The 13333-nt window shown below is 64.4% G+C and overlaps 1 protein-coding gene across 3 annotated transcripts in view; it reads left to right on the top strand.

Moving 5' to 3' along the window:
• The window catches only part of DOK7 (docking protein 7), a 30214-nt gene extending 19479 nt beyond the window's left edge, over window positions 1-10735 (top strand). For all 3 annotated transcript variants that reach the window (XM_035005397.1, XM_035005396.1, XM_035005398.1), the window contains 4 exons: window positions 1122-1828; window positions 5958-6000; window positions 9108-9236; window positions 9523-10735. In XM_035005397.1, coding sequence (XP_034861288.1) covers window positions 1122-1828; window positions 5958-6000; window positions 9108-9236; window positions 9523-9659 — 1016 coding nt within the window. In that variant the 3' untranslated portion in view covers window positions 9660-10735. The remainder of the gene's footprint in view (window positions 1-1121; window positions 1829-5957; window positions 6001-9107; window positions 9237-9522) is intronic.
• The last annotated feature ends 2598 nt before the right edge of the window (window positions 10736-13333 follow it).

Below are 13333 nucleotides of genomic sequence, written 5' to 3'. Positions count from 1 at the left end.
CCCCCCTCTGCTCATTCATTCCTTCCCCCTTCTGCTCACTCATTCATTCACCCCTCTGCTCATTCATTCATTCATTCATTCATCCCCCTCTGTTCACTCATTCATTCCTCCCCCTGTACTCATTCATTCCTTCTCCCTTCTGCTCACTCATTCATTCCCCCCTCTGCTCATTCATTCCTTCCCCCTTCTGCTCACTCATTCATTCACTCCTCTGCTCATTCATTCATTCATTCATTCATCCCTCCTCTGCTCACTCATTCATTCCTCCCCCTATACTCATTCATTCCTTCCCCCTCTGCTCACTCATTCATTCCCCCTCTGCTCATTCATTCATTCATTCATTCATCCCCCTCTGTTCACTCATTCATTCCTCCCCCTTCTGCTCACTCATTCATTCCCTCCTCTGCTCATTCGTTCATTCATGCTCCCTCTGTTCATTCATTCATTCATCCCTCCTCTGCTCACTCATTTGTTCCCTCATGCATGATGCCACAAACATGGTGCGCTGGCCTCGGCCCTGACTGGAGCCACGGTGCTCCGAGAGAGCTGGGAGAGCTGGTGCAAATTCTTGCTGCCCGGCAGCCGTGTGGCCTGGGTAAGGCGGCGGCCTCTTGTGCTCAAGCTTTACCGTTCGTGCCCAGACGAACGGGCCCCTCCTCAGCAGCCCACACTCTCGGTTTGCTGCAAAACGGACAGAAGGGGCTGCGGCCCTGCAAGGGGCCTGCCTGGGGGTGGGGGTGGGGGTCGGGAGCTGCCCTTTGGGGCCTGTCCGTCCTCTGACTGCCGCCAGCCCCATGGGGGGCGCTGGGAGCACTGTGGCCTGCCCCTAGAAGCAGGGAGCCTCGATTTGCATTGAGCCGCGACCTTATGGGGGCTCACAGCTGGTTCCCGGAGTGGGGAGGCTGAGGGGGTGGGAGGGAGGGCGCAGATTCCAGAGGGGGCCGGAGGGGTGGAGGACTGGTGTCCGGACGAGGGGCCCGACTGGGTGAGCTGGCTCGTGCACCAGCCTCCAGGCGGTGGGGGCGCCTGGGGAGGGGGCGGGGTGGGCCCAGAGAGCGGTGAGCCCGCCCCAGCCCCCAGCACAGCGTCCACACCCCCGACCACCGCGCGCTCTCTCTCAGGGGATGACCGCAGCCTGTCCAGCTCGTCCTCGGAGGCCAGCCACTCGGACGTCAGCGCCGGCAGCCGGCTCACCGCGTGGCCGGAGCCGCCCTCGTCCTCGGCCGGCACGTCGCAGGAGGGCCCGGGGCTGGCGGCTGCCCAGGCCTCCGGGGAGGCGGTGCCGGGCACCTCGAGGCCGCTCCCCAAGCCGCTGCGGCCGCGGCAGCTGCAGGAGGTCGGCCGCCAGGGCTCGTCAGACAGCGGCATCGCCACGGGCAGCCACTCCTCCTACTCGGGCAGCTTCTCGTCCTGTGCCGGCAGCAGCCTGGACGTGTGGCGCGCAGGGGACGAGTTTGGCTCCCTGCTCAGCCTGCCGCCGGCGGCCGGGGTGCCCGAGCCCAGCCTGTGCACCTGCCCACCGGGGACAGCGGAGTACCAAGTGCCCACGGCCCTGCGGCACCATTATGACACGCCGCGCAGCCTGCGCCAGGCCCCCAGGGACCAGACCCTGGCCGCGCAGGGCGGCCCTGACGACGGTGGGGCCGGGGACTCGGGTGGCCAGATGTCCGCGGGGTGTCCCTCCGGCTGGCTGGGCGCGAGGCGGCGGGGACAGGCGACGGAGGCTCCGGGCTGCGAGGCCCCTGGCGAGGGCTGGGAAGCAGGCAGCCCCCACGCTGGGCCTCCTCCAGCTTTCTTTTCCACCTGTCCGGTCTGTGGAGGACTCAAGGTAAACCCCCCTCCCTGAGAGCCTCAGCCCAGGCCCGCTGGCGCGGGGGAGGGATGGGGGGCTGGGTTCTGTCCCTCCCGGCAGGAGGGGACGGGGTGCCCTTTGTGCTGTTGCTGAAGCCAGCGACTGTGGGCACAGTGGGGAGGGCCTGGAGGGAGGGGTGACAGCCCCAGAGCCTGCCCTCTGGGGAGCGGAGCCTGCAGGGAGGGCCCCCAGGACTTGGAGAGGCCCAACGGCCTGCTGCTGAAATGCGTTCTGGAAAGTGGGAAGCTCTGGGTGGGGCAGGCTGGGGGCCCGTAGAGTCCCGAAGCCCGGGAGAGGAGCAGGTGCTGGGGGCACAGGCGGGCGCTGTGTCCCAGCCGGCTCGTGCCAGGCCTTTGGGGTGATCAGGGCTGGGAGCCCCTCGCTGGCCGCGGCCTCCTCCTGTTCCACTGCCTACCTGGTGGACGCCGTGCTTAACCTCTCAGATCCATCCCCTCCATTGTGCACAGTCAGGCCGTCTGCTAAAAATCAGCTTCCTCTGCAGCAGTTGCAGACCCGGATTCCCGGGACAGGCGTGCGGCACGGGGCGTGCAGGACAAGCTTTACCTGTCTGCCCCACGCCTCCTCTGTGAAGCAGTACCACAGGGACCCATCTTACAGGGGAGGAAACTGAGGCTCAGGAGGTGCAGGGACTTGTGGGGTCTGGGTCTCCTGACTCGCGGACCTCCATGGCTCACCCAGCAGCCTGTTCCAGAACCTGCAGGCTCCCGGGCGAGGGGTGGGCAGGGAGGGCCCGGCGGCAGCCCCCCGCCCCGCGGAGCAGGGAGCAAGGCGGTGATGTCCTTGATTGGCCAGCCCAGCAGGGTCAGCTTGCCAGGAGGCCCCTGTGAAGGCTCCGGAGGCTGCAGCTCACTCCCCTGCCACCCTCCTGGCTGAGCCGGAGCCTAGTGGTCGGGACCAGAGGAGGCCAGGGCTCCGAGGGCCCGTTCATTTGCATTTGGTGGCCCGTGGGCGGCCCAGGGGTAGAGCTGCTTCCGGCGCCCTCCGTGGTCTGTCTGCTCGCCTGCATGGGGTGCAGCTGCCTTGCCTGGTTTTGTACCTTCGTTCTGCAGTCCGTGCACCCGCGAGAGGCGGGGCCCATGCCCGTGCGGTTCCGGACGCAGGCTGGCGCCGTCCTGCGCTGTGTGCCGTCAGCCCCCGGCCGGGGGGCAAGCAGCTCATCTGTAAAGACTTTGCTTTGTACCTTTACTGTTGGCTAAAGACCTTTGTCGCTCTCTGACATTTTTAAAATCTGACACTGTTTGTAATACATTCTTAGACTGGAAATAAAATGTTCTTTTCTTATCGTCTTGTCCTTTTCCATTTACCAGCCTCCCCGCCTCCCACCCCGGCCCTCCCGGGGGGCCTTTGACGGTCTCCAAAATCTGGGGGCCCAGCCCCCCAGCCTGTGGGTCTCAGGGGCCAGCATGAGGCCTCGCCTGTGTGGTCTGCCTTAAGCCCGAACGCACCGGAGGCCTGAAAAAGGAGCGGCAGCTCCCGACAGCCCGCGGGGCCTGTGTGCGTGCACGTGCACTTGCATGTGTGTGTCGCGTGTGATGTGTGCACGGTGTTTGTGCACATGTCTGATGCGTGTGCACACGTGTGTGCGTGCACAGGAGTGTGCATTTGTGCACACGCACACGTTGGTGTGGTGTCTGTGCTTGCGTGTGTGGTGTGTCTATGCATGCTGTGTGGACAAATGCACACGTGTGCACATGTGTGTGGTCTGAGTGATGCGTGTGCACACGTGTGGCACGCTCCGCTGTTCACTGGAGACCACGGGGAGGTCTCCGGTGGTTGCTTGGGCGCAGGCAGGTGGCTCCCCGTGTCCAAGTGACGCCAGGGAGAATCCTGCTCTGAGCCTGGAACCCCCACCCCCTCCCATCTCCCCCCTTTGGGTGGCAGAGCTCCAGGGACCCCAGCTCACGTCTCCTGCGCATCCCGGGGGCCCATGCCCTGCCTTGTCACTCCCATTTTCAGCCTTGCTCACCACCCTGCTGGGGAGCCAGCTCTGCACCCCCAGAGTTGGGGGCTCTGGGTGGGGTTCCTGTGCCCTGCAGTGTGAGGAAAGCCAGGCTTTGGGGGCTGAGCGGCACCTGCCCCGCCAGCTGGGTGGCCTCAGGCAAGTTACTGCACCTCTCTGAGCCTCCGTTTCCTCCTGCATAGATGGGGACAATAGTCCTTACCTCCCCGGACACACGGAGAGGGTCTAATGAGGTGGTAGATGCACGTGGGCAGTAGATGTCTATTCACGGGATGCCGTCATTAGACCCGAGGCGCCCCGGCCAGTCTGGCTGCAAAGGAAATAAGGCTGTGAGCTCCAGCACCACAGGCCGGGGGTGGGGGTGGTGTCTGCTCCTGCCGGGGCCCCTCGTTGGCTGGGCTCAGTCCTGTTGCACTTGCGTGGGTCCCCGGCCCCAGACAGCGGGGAGGGGGGCAGGCGTCTGCGACCAGAGCCCGCTGAGGCCCCAGCGACTGGTTTGCCCCCTGCCCGCCATGGGAAGCCAGGGAGGGCCAGGGCGGGGCGTTCTGCTGGCCCCTGCCCCGGTGGGCATCCTGGCCGTGGACTCCGTTCTCCTCGACTGAGGCTGACGAACATCAGGGAAAGTCTGTCTGGGGGTAGGGCAGGGGGGACGGGCTGCGGCCACCCAGGCAGGTGTGGGTCTTGGCCGGAGGCGTGGCCGCGGAGCTGGGCTGGTCGGGGCTGGGCTGTCGCATGAAGTCCTCAGCAAGAGGAGGCGGGGGCCCACGGGAGTGGTCACTGACCCCTGAGGCCCTCCGGGGGCTGCTGGTGGCCAAGGCATCCTGTGGGATGGCGTGGCTCCGGAGGAGGAGGGCCTGGCCCTCCACAGCGAGTGTGCCTCAGCTGTCCCTGCACCCCCGGTAGCCCTGGGGATGGGGTCCGGGGCTCAGGGCCCTGCCTGCTGGGGCCGGGCGCAACCAGAGTGGGCAGGCCCATGCAGGAGTCCTTCCTCCTTGTCTCTCCAGGGCGTGTGCAGCCCACTGGCCCAGACCTGGGGGTCAGGGGTCCTGGCCCCCTGCAAGGGGAAGGGGCAGATCTGCATCCCGCCCGCGCTCGGCGCTGGGTTTGATGCTGTGCCTGCGGGACTGGGCCCCGGAGGCAGGTGCAGTATGGGAGCGGCGTGGGCAGTTAGCGGCTGATGCATGGCTCCTGGCCGGCAGCTGGCCTCCGTCGCAGGGCTGGAGGTCAGACATGCCCTGCCCAAGTCCCAGGCCCGCACAAGGGCTCCTTAACACAAGGTGACGTGTGAGACCAGCTCAGCCTGGCCCGGGCCCAGGGTCAGAGTGCTCTGTCTCAAGTCTGTGGCATCCAGCTATGTTCCCCGGAACAGGGTAGGGGTTTCTGCACCCCCATTCCAGTTCCCAGCTCCCCCTGAGGCCCTGCCACTGGCCTGTGATCCCCAGACCGCTGGGGGTGCTGGATCCTCTCCCATCGCTTGCCCTGGGCCCTGGCAAGGGCCTGTCCCTCGAGGGCTCTGGGAGGTCGAGGCCCAGGTGGCGATAAATGTGCCGGCCATGGGCCACTGTCCCTCCCTCCTGGTCAGACCCTGCCCTCAGCTCTGAGGCCACCAAGGCCCCTCCCTCCTGTGGGTCCCTCTGCACTTGCAATCAGGCACCACAGTGAGGTCGTTCTGCAGTTGGGGGGACCCGGCTCATCCCCGTGGCCTCTGTGGGCCCCTCCACGGGTGCTGCTGGGAGTGGGCCGGCGGTGCCCGGGGGGTACCTGCTCCAGCCTCCGAGCACCTGGGGGCCACGCCCCCTGCCGTGCGGCTGTGGATGAGAGGCTGGGGGCCAGTGGGATTGTATCCACCCCAACAGGAAGGCCCAGACTTGGCCTGGGGGTCAGAGTTGCCCACCCCTCTCCCTAGAAGAGGGCGAGTGGGGGTCGGGGCTGGTGGGCCAGCTGGAGTCCTGGGACGCGTGGGTAAGAGGCCCCTGGGAGATGAGGAGTCTGGGCTGGTGTTCCCTGGGGGTGGCCGGGCCCCCAGAGACCTGGCCACACCTGGGTCAGCGTCCTGGTTGTGAGGCTGGGGCGGGAGGAGCCGGCGCAGGATGGACAGACTGACGCGTGTTCTCTTTGGTCTAGGGAGCGGCTGCCTCAGCCCCTGGCCTGCTGATGATGCACTCAGGTAGGCCCCAGCTCGGGACAAGGGAAGTGGGGGCGCGGTGGCTGCCCACGGCTCAGCCGGAAGCCCTGCAGCAGAGAGGGAGGCAGGCGCTGGTGGACACCGGGAGGCCGTGGACGGAGGCTGACACGGGCACTGGAGGGGGACAGTGTGCAGCGGCGAGGAGCCCTGGCCCGGGTGGGGCGGGTCCAGGCAGGGAGCTGAGGCCAGGGTGCGGCCAGCTTGCCCAGAGGGGTGTGTGAATGGAGTGGGTAGAGTCAGGCCGCCCTGGAGACTCGGGGTCTCCAAGGCCTAGTTAGAAGGTGAAGGCTGGGCAGAAGCTGGCCGTCACCCAGGGGAAGGCCTGGAGGGTTGGGGGAAGCTGAAGTTTGGGGAAGGTTGGCCTTGGGCAGGGTGGGGGGGGTAGCTGGAGGTCAGGGGTCAGCTCTGTGCCTTATCTTCTTGGTGGAGCCTCTGGGCAGGGGGGCCTGACGAGCTTAGATCCTCCATCCTTCTTCAGAAACGCATGACGCCTGTTGGGGCCGGACCCTGCAGGCTGACCCGGAGTGTACCTTTGGGGGCAGGAGGGTGCAGGCAGGGCCGGTGGCAAGCAGAGTCCACAGGAAAGGGCCACACCGGCTGGCTTTGGGGTTCCCTGGCTCGGGATAGGGCCCTGAGGACCACCCCCAACAACGTTATCCCCTGACACCCACTCCCAGACGGTCCTAGACACGTCCTCCTGCTGTCCACCTGCCTCCCCGTGGGGCCCTGTGGACATCTTTAACCCTGACAAGGGGTGGGGAGGGGATGCCTGCTGGAGGATACAGACCCTTTCCACTGAGACCAGGGGCTGGGGGAAGTGGGGCCCGAGCTTGGCAAGGACAGAGATGACCCGGGCCCCAGATGGTGTGGCCTGAGCCCCGGTGATGGCGGCAGGAGAGGCCAGGGCCACGCTCATCCGTCCTCTTCTCTGTTCTGGAAGGTGGCTTCTAAGATGCCCATTCCATTTTGTCCTCTATCCCTTGGCACACGCCTCCTTCTCCAGGCAGCCTGCCCTGATTTTCCCTGGCCTCACTGGTCTAGGTGTCTCCCGTGGGTGCCTCTGCCTGTCACCTCGGGTTACGTGGGAGAGGGTCTGCACTGGCCCCCTCCAGACCGGTTGAGGGAGAGTCCCACACTGCTGGGGTACAGATGGGTATACACAGCCCTCGTGGACACGGTGTGCCTGGGAGGGGAGCGGGCCCTGCCAAGGCTTCCCGTCCGCTGGGAGGCGGCTCCCTGCCCTATGATACATTCTGTGGTCACAAATGCAGCCGGTCTACAGAACCCTCACCTCGCAGCTGAGATTCTCTGGGGATTGAAAACAGCCCATCGTTGGCTTGAGAAGCTCGCGGGACGCTCTCCGAGCTGCCCGTCAGAGCGTGCCCTGCGGCATGACCTGCCTCTGCCCCCCGTGCACCCAGGCACCCAGAGCCCTAAGCCTGGCTTGGAAGCTGAGTGTCCAGAGGGCCCCCCACCCCATGCTCCTTGGAATCAACACGCCTGTTTCCCCAAACCTGGAAGGTGGTCCCCTGTGTCCAGCAGAAGCCTGCTGCCTTCCCTCCTTGAGGACACCCCTCTCTCCTTCCGTCCGATGCTCTGGCCCCTCCCTCCCTCCTTCCCTCTATAGCAGGGCCTCGGGAGGGGCGGGGAGGGGCGGGGCGGGGCGGGGCGCTGCGAGTCCTCCTCATCTGGGACCAGTCCTGGCTCTGAGTCTCCCGGACCCCCGCTCCCCGCGTGCAGGCCTCCCCTGGGGTCTGGAGGGCCTCGGGCACCTGTGTTCCATATGCGTATCAGGAAGTGGGTGCGGCATCCTGAGGGGGTCCCGTCCTGCAGGGACCATGCATTGAAAGGAGGGGGGTGTCTCTCAGGGCCTCCAGGCCGGGAGGGGCAGGAACCCTGTGACTTGCTTTGGTTCATGGAATCAGGTGGGGGCACCGACACGGCCGGGCCCAGTCGGCTCTGTGGGCCTTGGTCTGTTCCTGGCCGAGCTCAGGGCCTCTGGGGCCTCCACCCCGCTGGGAGCAGGCCGGCGGTCCGGTGCCCCCCACCCCGGGCCTTGCTGGGGCGGCGAAAGGGCACGAGGGTGAAAGGCACCCATGCGGTGTGGACCTTCAGAAGGCGCCCTGTGGCAGCAGGTGCCGTGTGGTGGGCTGGGGCCCTGAGCGAGACGGGCTGCCTGCTGGAGCCCCCAGCCCTGGGCCTGGCTCCCTCGACCTGTGAGCAGGCGGCTCAGACAGGGTGTCCTGAGCAGCTTCAACCCTCTGCCTGCTCTCACCCCCTTGATTCTGAGGAGTAGAGAGCGGCTGCCCCCGTGTGACTGTGGCCCAGGGGTCCCTGAGGGTAGGGGTGTGGGGGTCTGCTGGAGAACAGCCAGGTTGGTCCTTCCTTGAGGCCTGGTGTGCAGGGCTCCTGGGCCAGTGGGGAAGGGTGGGTCGGCTGTGCGTCCTTGCAGCCCGAGAAGGATCCCTCCGGTGCCCTGGCTGTGGCTGCGCCCGCCCCACACCGAGGGGGGTATAGAGTGCCATCTGCTGCTAGGACATCGGGGAGGAGCAGGGGGGCATTTCTTGGATGGGGGAGGACTCGAAGTGCCTGGGGCCATCCTGGAGGAGGTGTCACTGTGGATGGAAGTGCGGGCCTGCACTCGCAGGGGAGGGGTTTTCTGGGGAGACTCACTGGTCCAGAGAGGGTCCCTGAAGCCTGGAGCCGCGGTGGGGGTGGGCGGTGACCCAGGAGGACAGCCAACGGGGTTGAGGGCAGGGGGCAGGGGCTGAAGAGAGGGCAGTGTGGCCACCTGACCGCAGGCCACGGGGGCATCCAAGGGGGCGGCTCAGCAGTGATCAGCCCGCGGCATCGGGGAGAGGGGCACACCCTTTCTAGAAGCTCACTGGTGAAGGGTGGCGAAGGGTGGTGCTGGGTCTGGGAGGGGGAGCGGGTGGGTCTCAGGATGGCGGTGCTGGGCCAGGGGAACCGGGGAGTCGGGGGCCCGGGGGGGCTCCCAGGCCCTGGCCAGGCGCAGGGTGGGAGGCATGCCAGACGGCGTGGGTGCAGAGTTCTTTGCCCCTGGAGACTCACTGTCATTGCCCCCGCAGGAGCCCCAGGGCCCGAGAGACCGTGCAGCGAGGCGCCCCCCTACGTGAACATCCCGGTCAGCCCCTCCTCCAAAACGCAGCTGCACTACATGGGCCTGGAGCTCCAGGGGGCCAGCGCAGGGATCCGAGGTGGGTCCCCACGTGGGGGCCTTCCCCTCCCCGGGCGCCTCAGGCCGCCGCAGGGGAGGGGGCTTCCTCCCCCTCCCGGGTCCCCCCCAGTCCATGCTTTTGCTGAGCTGCGTCCCGAGGGTGTGGCCCCACCTTCCTCCCAGCTTAGCAACCCCCCCAAGCTCCGGTCCTGGATCCCATCACCTCTTCCAGGCCGAGGCCTCTGCGGGAGGCATGGGCCACGCGGGGCTTCCTGGAGGCGGGGGGCGGGGGGCGGCCGGGCCAGCTCACCCGGGGCTGCTTCCAGGGGCTGGCGCCTCCCGCTATGCACAGATCGACATCACGGCTACCGAGGCGGCCCACAGGGTGGGGGCCCAGCATGCACAGAGCCGGGAGGAGCGGCTGCCGGAGCTGGAGCGGAGGAGGAAGGGCGCCCTACGGTGAGGACACCCCCTGCCACGACGGGGCAGCTCACTGAGCCGGAGTCACTTCTGCTGGCCGCGGCCGAGGGCACCAGGGAGCCCGCCAGCTTTGCTGCATCCCGGGCGGTCTGGGCCCTGTGACTGGGGCCTCCTGGCTGCAAGGTGGCCACGGCTGGTCCCCACGCCTTCCCCGCCCCACTGGTCACTGCTGCCCAGACCTGACCCTTCCTTTGGCCTCCATGAGTCACGTGGGACCTCTGGCAAGTCGGGGGGAGCCACGCGTCCAGGCGTCAGGCAGCTTGCAGTTGGTCCCCTGAGACAGAGCAGCGTGTCGCTGCAGGTGCCCTGGGGGGATTGGACAGCAATGTCCACGGCTCTGGGATGCAAAGCACCCTTCCCTTCCCTGGAGGTGGTGGCCCCCCAGCTGAGGCCAGGCATGCCCTTGGGAAACAGGGCCCCAAACCACAGCAAGGCCGGACCAGGTCCCACCTCTGCTGAGCGTCCTGCAGTCGCCTCCGGCTGTCCCACGCCTGGGTCACCACTGCCCTGTGCCTGGGGACCCTGCCGCCCAGGAGCCCTGGGGGCGGCGGGGCTGTTCCCCCTTCAGACCCACCAGGCTCCTAATGTGGCCCCACACACGTTTACCTGACTGCGTTGCTTCTTAGGACCCATTACTGTTGGTCGTGCAGATAGTTTAAAATCGTTAATGTTCTATTTTTAACATGCACATTATTTTCCTGAAGGATGAGGTGCTTTCTCTTTCTTGGGCTGTGGCTTTGCCTGACCCTGGACACGGCTCTGTCGTCTTGACACAGCTCAGGCGCTCAGGTGCCGGGTTATCCCCACCTTGGTGGGTCTGGGCGGGGTTTCCCTGTTTCCTCCCAACGGTGCCTGTGGCCTTGGGGAAGTTTTGTGGCATTTTCATGACTCAGTGAGCAGGAGGGAATGGTCATGGCTCCACTGGCTGATGGGTGTCTGGGTCGCTGGGAAGTTTCCAGAGTTGGTGGGGGTGCTTCCTGACATTCCTCCCTAGTCATGAAAGGGAAGCATTGGGTTGGGCCTTCTGACCCTGGTCTCCTAGAGGAAATGGGGCTCTGATCTGCCTGCTGGGGTCTCCAACCATAGCCTATTCAGACACCTTCTTCCCGCCTTTTCTCCCTCCCATCCACCCACCATCCATCTACCACCCACCATCCATTTGCCATCCATCCACCTTCCATCACCCATCCATCCACTATCCACCCATCCATCTATCCCCCATCTGTCATCCGCCCACCACCCATCCTCCATCCATCCATCATCCATCTACCATCTATCTTCCATCCACCATTCATCTATCATCCATCCATCAATTCATCACCATCCACCATCCGTCCACCCATCAACCATCATCCATCCACTGTCCATCTGCCATCCATCCATCATCCATCTGCCATCCATCTATCCATCACCCATTCGCCATCCATTGTCCACCATCCATCCACCATCTACCATCCACCACTCATCTATCATCCATCCATCATCAATTCATCACCCATCCACCATCCATCGTCCACCAACCATCCACCACCCATCATCCATCCACCATCCATCCACATCCCTCTCACACCCCACCCCGATCCACTAAGGACCCAGTGAGTCTGAGGCTACTGTAAGTGGTTGACACTCATGTTCTCCTCCTCAGCTGAGATCCCTCAGGTTGATGGGTTTCAGAGCACCAGCACCCTTTTCCTTGCCGCATCTTCTGAGCTGACACCTGACTATTGGGGAAGCCTTCAAGGCAAGGCAGAAGTAGGCCCAGTCCTGAGCCTCTGGGATGCAAAGGCCTCAGGGTTGATCCTGCAAGCAAGTCAGATTCTAAGCCTAAAAGGCCCCCACTAGCATGCCCTGGACAAGATTCTGGGGTAGTCAGACTTCCCTTTTAAATTACAAGGGGGGAGCAAAGCATGGGCTGCACACCCCAGTCCAGGGTTCCAGTAGTGAGCGGTTGCCCTCTGGGTGGGAGGGGGCTCAGATGTCCATGCACACCAACTCTGGATAGGCAACTTGGGGTTCTGGGCCTTACCAGTGACCTTGAGCGGCTGGCATCTGGGGTCTCTTGTTTTCAAAATGAAATAAGGCTGCTGTTTTTGTAAGGCTGAAACAGGGTTCTGGACGTATTAGGCATTCATGAAGAATAGCTCCCCGAGGGGCTCAGCAGGCCTGGCCCAGGCCACCACAAGCATCTGCTGCTTTGGCCGCGGAGGGCGGCCCCCTCCAGCGCAGGAGGCCCCGGGGGCGCTGGGCTCGGCCAGCTGTAGTCAGCTGTGGCAGCCACCCAGGCAGTGCGGGACAGCCCCGTCCTTCCTCCAGAGCTGGGAAGGGTGGCACAGCACCACATGGGGATGGCCACGTGGCACGGTGTGGCTGTGGAGGAAGGTTTTAGGGACCCTGTGGAATGGAACACAAGTTCCACCTGCCTGATGCGCAGCAGAGACATGGAGTTTGCAGCAAGAAAAGGGTTTATTCAAGGGGCAGCCAGAGGAGGAGACGGGGGTAGGGGGAAGGGGGTGCGGAGGGGGAAGGGGGTGGGGGCGGGGGGCAAGCCTCACATCCGCCTCCTCAAAGGGGAGTCTGGGAAATCGGGGAAATGTGAAGGTGAAGGAAAAGGTCTGGGTGACAGGTTGCAGCTGGGATCAGTCCTATTAACGCTTCGGTTATACCAGTTTCACCCGGCCCTCGACTTGCGCCCAGGAAGGGCTCCCCGCCTTTGCCGAGAGGTAAGAGGTGCCCCGGCCAGGACCCCTGCAACCTACCCTGCACCACCGCCCTTCCCTACCTCCGCCTCTGCCCCCAAGGGCCCTCCTTGGGCGGCCGCACCGCACACATGGCTGGAGGCCGGGGGCCCCCGGAGACGGGGTTGGATTGAGTGTCTGAATTCTGGAATATCAGCCTAGACGCTTCAGGGACTGCGCCACCCAGGTGCCCCATCCCGCGCCATTCTTGATTCTGAGTCCCGACCTCTCTTCCTGCGACACTTGGAACCCGGTCTCTGCCTCCATCGCCTTTAAATCTTGTAGTTATTACTTTCGTCTCTTACCGGGGCCTTTTGTTCTGTGAAGTTGCTCTTCACTTGCAGGGGCTTTTCTTGGACATTTTGACGTCTCCTCTCTGGCCTCTCCTGGGTCCTGCTCCGACCGCCGAACCACCAGCTTGCCCTTGGAGTTCGTGTATGATTTTCCCTTTCTTCTTGTGGTTCCTTATGTGATTTCCTCCACGTTGATGTCTTAGTCTTCAGGGGTTGCACTTCTGCCATCAGACGTTCATTCCCGAGCTCGTTGCGGCTTCTTACGGTGCCCCGTCCTTGCTCAGACGCGCTTTTATCTCTCGGAGGAGTTTCTTACTTACAAACAGAAAGCCACACAAAACTTACGTGCATGGCTTGACACGCTTTCACACATGGATGACCCATGTCACCACTGTCCACGAGCAGAGGGCATTGCCCATCACAGACCTTCCTTCCGGCCCTTTGGAGGCAACGCCCACCGTGCCAGGGGACCGTTTTTTTTTAAAGATTTTTTATTTATTTATTTGAAAGAGAGAGAATGAGAGAGAGCACATGAGAGGGGGGAGGGTCAGAGGGAGAAGCAGGCTCCCTGCCGAGCAGGGAGCCCGATGCGGGACTCGATCCCGGGACTCCGGGATCATGACCTGAGC

This window comes from Mirounga leonina, unplaced genomic scaffold (genome assembly GCF_011800145.1).
Source record: "Mirounga leonina isolate KUSES-001 unplaced genomic scaffold, KU_Mleo_1.0 Mir_129, whole genome shotgun sequence".
Taxonomy (NCBI): Eukaryota; Metazoa; Chordata; class Mammalia; order Carnivora; family Phocidae; genus Mirounga; species Mirounga leonina.
The sequence above is the reverse complement of the archived record's forward strand: the minus strand, read 5'-3'. Positions and strand labels throughout refer to the sequence as shown.